The following is an 8,771-nucleotide window of genomic DNA, read 5'->3' as shown; positions in this document are numbered from 1 at the left end:
AAGAAGAAGAAGAAGAAGAAGAAGAAGAAGAAGAAGAAGAAGAAGAATTCAAGAAATTAGAGCCAAAGGAGATGGAGTGAATTGCTAAGGCTCACAAAGTGAGTTAGAGGCAGAGTTGGAACAAGAATCCAGGTCATCCTAATGAGGATTGTAGTCAGAATCAAACGAGAAAATATTTGTTTAACTACTTTGGAGGTGGGAGAGTTGGAAGGGTAAAGTGCAAAACATACAGAAGCATTATCAAAGGTTCACTTTGGATTAGACTAAAATTAATCAATTAATAAGTATCATGTGCCTACTAGAAAGTGATGGGCAATTAGGTGGCACAGTGATTACAGTGCTGGGCCTGGAGTCAGGAAAACTCATCATCTTGAGTTCAAATCTGGCCTCAGATACTTACTAGCTGTGTGAACCTGAGTAAGTCACTTAACCCTGTTTGCCTAAGTTTCTTCATCTGGAAAATGAGCTAGAGAAGGAAATGACAAACCACTCCAGTATCTCTACCAAGAAAACCTCAAATGGGGTCATGAAGAATAGGACACAACTGAAAAACAACTGAACAACAGCAGAAAGTGGTGCTTTAAAAAAATTAAATGAAACATCATAATTAAATAATTGGTGCACAAAACCAAAGCAAAGATCTGGTCATATCTGAAATATTACTCTTTCTAGAGACTATCCCATAGATTATGAGGAGGCTTCTTTGGAGTCATACTTTGAGGACTCCTAGAACAGAGACAGTGCAGTTATTCTGTCCATCACTAAAAGGCAGAAGACTCTGGGGTGAAGCATCTTGAATGTTGAAATTTCGCATGAGTCATCCTCCATCACTTGCTTTTCTCATTTCCCAGATGATGTATGTATTCACTTAGGATTAAATGATAAGCATCCCTACCTTGTGGCAATTACAAGTTTAGAGGGAGTACAAGAAGAAGAAATCAATATAGTGACACCATCTCTTTCTGATTAAGCAGCAGGAATATTGGGACTTTTTCAGCATTATAAAAGACCTCCTGGGTTCATGTTCCTTCCCTTCAGTTTCCTGGTCTGACCTTCTGAGGTTAGAAACCAGAGTGGGCAAAGAAACCATTTGTTAGGGGTGGGGAAGAAACTGAGATGGGAGTAGGGGATAAAGCTGGAATTGAGAGCTTTACCTCTGCTCAGCTGGGCTGTAGGTCTCCCCTCTCTGACAGCTGCTGATGGTGATGGGATCAAAGTTGTAGAAGGAACGCAGGGCCACCCCAGAGATGGCAACCAGTGGTGAGGTGAAACTCACAAGGACAGCTTGGCTGTGGTAGAAAGGGTGGCTGAGGTCATGGATCACCGGGATAATCAGGGGATTGCTCCTGCAGCTTAGAACATGGACACCTGTCAGGGGGGGTGGAACAGAGAGATGGAGGGAAGAACACTCATTAGTCAGTGCTTTTCACACACTCCCCAAAGGCCCTTTCCAAAGCCTTCAGACCCTTTTATGTCACTACACAAAAGCCCCATTTGTGCAGCTGATGGGGATTTCAAGTTTGATTGAAAGTTTTTTTTTGGCGGGGGGGGGGGGGGGGGGGGGGGTTGTTTCGGTCTTAGTTTTTTGTGCATTAAAAAACAACCCCCCCCCCCCAAAAAAAACTCTCCAATTCCCTTCCATTCTCACCCCCTAGGCCCATGGGTATTCTCTCTCCTCCACTCTCCTCACCTACATCTAGCTTCTCTTTATCCTATCCATACCCACCCATCAGCATTCACTATATAGTAATTTCTTCTTCACCTCCTTCCCTTTGGATTCACGCCCTCTGTAATACCATTCTTCAGATGGTTCAATTCTTCTCCACACTCACTCAAATAAAGGCTTTTCCCTGGCCTTGTTTACATGTCTCACTTTCCCCTTCCCTCTCAACCTGGCCCTGTGACCTAAACTGCCATTGTGTTTGCCACAGCAAACCCTGCCGACAAGAGTGGAATGGGGAAGTGTGGAAGGGGGACATGTGAGCATGCAGCCCTATTTGAGGACTCAATGAGGAAAGACTGAATTCATCAACCAAACAAGACACTCAACAATTATAACAGAGATTGCATTCATAGGTTTAGCTGCATCAAAGACTTCTAATGTTCTAGATGTCTTTGCCCAGAACCAAAGACAACAAAAACAACGAATTGTTTTAATGTGTTTCCCCCCACCAAGATAGAAATCCCCTATGAATTGATAGGCACTTGGTAGTTTTCTTTCTCTTCTCTATTTATTATTTTCTCTGTTACCATTTAGGGGGCAAAATTCCTCTTATTTGGCTTCTACCTGACCCTGAAACGACCTCCTTGTCTGCCTCCCTCCCACAGGCCTTTTGAAATGAGCTCTCTGTGGAATGATGCCGGGTTCTCGCTTTGAAGCAGGGGCTGCCAGAGCAGCGTTCGCCTGGAATTCCAAACACTTTGGAATTGCAAGGCTGAAAGTCATCCATTTCCCCAATCCCCTGATTACTGCTGGTTTGCCAGAAGGGCTAGGGGCTGAGGAGGGTTGGGGGAGGGTGGGGGGGCAGTGTAGGGCCAACAGGGTGGTGATATCAATTCACCTCCTGCTAGGCAGATACTCAAGGGGCCTTGCAGTCAACAGTAGGCCTAATTGGGCCCCTTGGTAGTGAAGTACAGATTCTCAGGAACTATATTGAGTCTTCCCAAAGGCAGCCAACTAGAGACAATCACAGAGATGATTTGTGTGTCTCAATCTGCGTGTACCACAGGATAGAAGTTTTCATCTCCTCTTCTCTCCTTATCATTGCTTTCTCTAGGATGGTTATGGTCAGTCATTCCTATTAACTGAGCACCTGGTGCATAAAGAGACCTAAGGTAGTTTTGTGGGGAGAGACAAGGGCAAAATTGTTGTGCCCAAGGAGTTTACAAAGATTTGATGATATGAAGGAAAATCATGGGCTGAGAGTCAGGAGAGCTGAGCTCCAGTTTTGATTCAGCCATGAAACTAGCTATCAATGTCAAGCAAGACATTTATCCTCTCTGGGTCTCAGCTTCCTTTTTCATGAAATGGGAGGTGGACTAGATAATCTCTAAGATTCCTTCTAATACTAGTTCTAATATTAATTAATATGAATTTAACATGCATACATATATACAATAGGTAAAAGTGAATTCTACAAAAGAAAACTAAGTATTTATACAGTTGTATATATATTTGAGTGTATATATATGTATATACATATATATAACCTATATCTATACACTCATACATGTATGTATCTACACATATGTTTGTGTGTATATCATACCCAGATCATGAATTTGTTCTTTCGTGTCAAATAGCTGAACACTGATTGTCTCCTGTTTCTGGTCCAAATAATTTGTCCCATCAGTCACCAGATGGACGATAACTGCTGTGGCTACCATTGGCTGGGAAAAGTAAGCCTGTGAGAGAAGGACAAATTATATTAAAGTCATTTGCTAAGACTTTAAGGGGTAGAATTTGGTGGGGAGGGAGAAACAGAAAGCAAAGAAGGGCTAAACAGGACTAGAAATGTTCTTGTTCAAGGCCAAATTCAAAGAAGCCTCACATTCACAAGGGTACAATATTTCCTTCTATATGGATTCCCTTAATGGGGAGATCAATGTATAAAAATATGGAGTCAGTGACTCAATACAAGAGTGTTGGGAGTTTTAAAGGATTTTCATCCTAATCTCTTACCCTGAGCCAGAAAGTGGTCTGAGACATGTATGAATATTGGTAGTTGATTGTGCAAGGATACCATGCATGTTGAGACACTTCTTCGCTCAAGTCCACCACTTTAGTTCGACATATCTGGAAAAAGAAAGATGCTTTGAAGTCAATCAGAGGTATACTTCTATATGCCCCATAGATCACAAGAAGAAAAATGTGTGCATATGCATGGACATGTATATGCGCATGAATGAACTGTGTACACACACAAATACTCAACTTAACCTCAGTTACTGGTATCAGTACTTCTTACAGCTCAGCTGAATACCCAGAAGTACCAGAGTGAGATGTAGGAATTTTTTTTGCTTATTTGGATGGTCAGTAATCAAAGGATTCATTTTGAGACTGGTTAGGGTTTTTGGAAAATGCTAAATTTCTTTCTGAATGGGTTAAATGATCTCTTACTATTATCTAAGGCAAGTCCCCCCCCCAAAAAAATAGTAAAACTTTAAATAACAATGAAAAAATATAGTAGAAACACATTTTTCTGCAGAAGAATCCAAGAACAGGTATGAATGGACATTTATTTTTTTATACTATATGTATATACCCTATATGTATATTTATACTCTGTAAATATATATATTCCCTATAAACACATATACTAGTGTACACACACACACAGACACACACAGACACACACAGACACAGACATATTTCAACACATTAAAGATCTGTTGGTTTGGGTCTTTCCTCTACTGACACAGATCCCAAACCCTCCATGCCTTAGCAAGTGATCTTAACATGAGTTTCCATGGCTAGAAAATTCATCACCCCATAACCTATAACATCTGATGATGAAGCTCTGCAAGCTCAGATAGGATAGTTCTCAGATGATGTCATATTTCTAGCTTTCTACCCCAGTGGAAGTGGTGGTGGTAGTGATGGTGGTGGCAGTGGTGGTAGTAGTAGTAGTAATAGTGGTGGTGGTAGTAGTGATAGTAGTAATAAAGAGGTGTATGACTAAAAGTTTATCCATTAGGTGACAGATATTTTTGGTCATAGTAATTCATGACAATGGTTATCTAAGGCATATTGTAGTTCTTTAATCAGTGGAGTGAGTATCCACATGAAAGAAATTTCATATATATATATATAATTGAAGTAATGAATTATGTGTTTTGTTTTGTTTTGTTTTTGGCTAGGCAATGGGGTTAAGTAACTTGCCCAGGATCACACAGCTAGTAAGTGTTATGTGTCTGAGGCTGGATTTGAACTCAGGTCCTCCTGAATCCAGGGCTGGTGCTCTATCCACTGCGCCACCTAGCTGCCCCTGAATTATATATTATGTAAACATATATATGCTTACACACATATATTAACACAGGTATAGACTTTCAAGAACTGATATTAAAATCCTTAAAGATCCTCAGATATTCTGTTTTTGTCAAAAGAAGTCTTGTTTTTGACAGCCCATTCCTTATAATCAATCAATTAAAAAGCATTTAATTAATAGCTAACGAGTATTTTATTAATGATGAAACTCCATAATCTCAGGTATGCCAGATACTGTGATAGGTCCTCAGAAACCAAAGATAAAAACTTGCCCTCTAGGAACTGACACAAGCCTTTAACTTGCCAAAGTTCACTTGCAGATTTAAATATCATACAGTTTCATATTATTTATTCAGAATAATGGTCACTCATGTCTCCAGCCACAGAAAACACAAATGTGTTACAATTTCCCATGAGACTAACTGCTGTACAAAGTCAATCATGTTTGCATAAGTTCATGCTCTGATCAGTCATCCTTTCTCTGCTTCCATAAGCCAAGCAAAAATGTCAGCTTTTACCCTGATCTCTCTTCATTTGTATTGTTTGAATACTAACAAAACATATGTAAATAAAGCAATATAATAAACTATAAAATTGTGGGATAAAACAACTGTTTAGCATTAATGGTGTGTCATACTATAGCACTGACTGTACAAATAATAAAAAGGTAAAGATTTAAAATGATAGAGTTATGTCTAATAGTTGAGCAGTATAAGTGGACTTTAAAGTATTACTAGAAAACCAAAAATGTTAAAAGTATAAGGGCAGTGAGATGGTTCAGTGGATAGAATGCCAGGCCAAGAGTCTGTTAAGACCTGACTTCAAATCTGACCTCAGACTTATAGTAATGGTGTGGCCCTGAGCAAGTCATTTAACCTTATTTGGCTCAGTTTCTTCATCTGTCAAATGAGCTGGAAAAGGAAATGTCAAACTACTCCAGTAACTCCAACAAGAAAACCCCAAAAAGAAGGTTATGAAGAGTCAGATATGACTGAAATGACTGAAGAACAACAATAAAGCTGAAGTACAAAGACATTAGAGATATAAATGTTAAATGGATTCATTAAGTCATTTCAAAGATATAAAGCCATTTGATGGTGGTATAGATTTAGAGTACTGTAAACAACACTGAAGAGTCAGAAGACCTAGATTCATATCCTGACTTTGTCATTTATTAATTATGTGATGTTAAGCAAGGCATGTAACCTCTCTAGGCCTGTTTCCTCATATCAAAAACATGGGACTTGGAATCATTGATCTCTAAATTTCTCTCTAGCACCTCTGTTATGTGATTTAGTGATACATGGTAAATATGAGGCAGAGGTTATCTGGATAAGCACTTACCTGAAAGATGAGAAAAATACAGGAAATACAAAAGTGTGTACACACACACACGTACACACACACACACACACACATCATATCAGTGGTAGTTTCTAATGTATCTTTCTCAAAGAGTTGCTGAAACTGCTAGAAAGGAAAGAGAGGAAGGGGAAGGAGAAGAACAAACATTTATTAAACATCTCCAATGTGCCAGACATAGTGCTAAGCACTTTGAAAACATCTCTTATAATGCTCACAACAACTCTGAAAGGTTAAGTGTTATTATTATACCCATTTTAGAGTTGAGGAAACTGAGTCAGACAGATGGTAACGATTTGCTTACTTTAGTACATTCTAATATTAAAATTTTCATTACAGATTAAATGCTTATTAGTTACTGAAGTTTGTACAGTATACATTTTACTGAAGTATCCTTCATGTATATATTGCTGTATGTGGACTCCCACATTTTTTCTTTATTCAATACAATTATTATATGCTTACTATGAGCAGGGCATAATGCTCGAAATGACTAACAAATGAGCACATGAGGTGAATCAATCAGTTTCTTTTTTGGTATCATTTGTAATGTCCAAGTTATTTTAGTAAGGCAGGCACCACATGTCTATTAAGTGCTTATTATGAGCTAGGCATTGTGCTAAGCACAAGGAAAATGAACAGAAGCAGAAAGGCAGTCCCTGCCCTCAAAAAGCATACATTCTAATGGGGAAGGACAACACATAAAAGTGAGTTGAAAGGGAAAGTAGGTTGGGGGTAGAAGGTGCCTGGTCCAGGGACATAGTAGAAAAAGTCCTGTGGAGATGAAACAGCAATGCTTCTAGGAGAACAATGAAAACATCTTTGGCCTGCACCTCCTCCTTAAATTGGAGGCTCTGAGATGAAACAGCAACACAAAGTGAGGCATCAGAGGAGGATAGTACTTCCAATTTGAGAAGTAGTCCAGGGGTGGAGTGAACCTCCAGGGTAAAGAGGTTTATATGGATCCATAGAAAAAGTCTTGTGAGGGGAAATACACACACACATACACACACACACATACATACACATACATACATATACATACATGTATATACATACATATGGATACACATATACATGCATACATACACACATGTATATGCATATATATATATACACGCACATATCCCAACTTCCATCCATAATAGGCTAATTTGTGAAGTCAGGGCAATCCACAGCCATGTGTTTCCATATTAGCTCAGCAAGGATGGCAAGACAGCTGAGCTCTGAAGGCGGAAGAAGCATCTGCTGAAGTCCATAACTCTAAGGAGGGCACCAGTAACTCTCCCATGCTGGGCTACCAGTAGCCAACATAAAAGCAGGGAGAAGCCAGACTTTTACTATCTGTGTTAGAGACCAGTGCATGAACTTATATAATGTTAGAGGAAGGAGAGGAGACAGGTAAGACTTTGTAGAAAAACAAGGAATCGGAGAGGAAAGTCTGTGTATTATTCCTGGGTGCCTTTTACTATGTGTCTGTGTGTTTTCTCTCTGCAATTTGCACTGCCCAGGACAGCCAGCTTGGCCATGTTACTGAGCTGCCCAAGGCACAGAAAACACGAAAGGCCTTCTGGCAATGATTTGTGTAACAAGGTCAGAGACGACTCCATCCTTGACAGCCCTTCCAAGTCTTTCCCCCTTCCCTAGAGCCTGTCAATGTCAGAGGCAGGGGGACCCTGATGTACAGCTTAGAATTAAAAAAAAAAATGTTTCCTCTTTTAAACCTTGAATAAAAAGAGACATTTTAAACAATGCCAGGGCACTGCAAAGACAAACCCAGAGACATTCTTCAAAGGATTCCCTGGAGAAAATGGAACGCAGTGTGTTGCCAGTCTGCAGGTAAAACTGTAGCAAAGAAAAAGGCTTGAGGGACCAGCCATCTGATTGGCTAGAAGTGAGGTAATGGTTTCAGTCATTCAGCTCTCTAAAGGCCTTGTGCAAAGGAATCTATGGGCAAAACATAACCAGCTTTAATGGGCTGGAAGACATTTTTGAATTTATTTATTTTTCTAAAAAACAACTGAGCCCAAGCTTCCCTGAGACTTGCCAGTGGGTAGTGTTACATTTTACAACAGTGTAAGACTTTACATAAACTATCTTTGGCATTTGAAATACAGTCCAGCAATTCGACATGTATCATTTCAGAATTCTTCCTCCTCATGTTTTAAGTCTCCTTACTCCTCAGTGGAGCATGGTTGAGGACACCACTATAGTCACAAGGAATTATCTGTCCACATCTAACATCTTCATGGTCACAGAACTCCCTGACATGAACAAAGGCCTCTTATTGCTTTAATACGATTAGCCCTTATCTTCCTCAGTCTATCAGCGCAGGACGCAGCTTTAGAGAAACATGCCGCCACTATTTTCTCTTTTGTTGTTTTGTTTAGTTTTGTTTTTGTTTTCAGCCTGGCTAAGA

General features: G+C 39.7%; 1 protein-coding gene across 1 annotated transcript in view; it reads right to left on the bottom strand.

Moving 5' to 3' along the window:
• The window catches only part of LOC114046873 (pappalysin-1-like), a 280,259-nt gene that overhangs the window by 76,669 nt on the left and 194,819 nt on the right, over nt 1–8,771 (bottom strand). Inside the window, exons 11-13 of the mRNA XM_027867456.1 lie at nt 3,683–3,796; nt 3,270–3,405; nt 1,155–1,368 (exon numbers count right to left, since the gene is read on the bottom strand). Coding sequence (XP_027723257.1) covers nt 1,155–1,368; nt 3,270–3,405; nt 3,683–3,796 — 464 coding nt within the window. The remainder of the gene's footprint in view (nt 1–1,154; nt 1,369–3,269; nt 3,406–3,682; nt 3,797–8,771) is intronic.

Source organism: Vombatus ursinus, unplaced genomic scaffold, assembly GCF_900497805.2.
Source record: "Vombatus ursinus unplaced genomic scaffold, bare-nosed wombat genome assembly UNPS02014786.1, whole genome shotgun sequence".
NCBI lineage: Eukaryota > Metazoa > Chordata > Mammalia > Diprotodontia > Vombatidae > Vombatus > Vombatus ursinus.
This window is presented reverse-complemented; position numbering and strand designations above follow the sequence as displayed.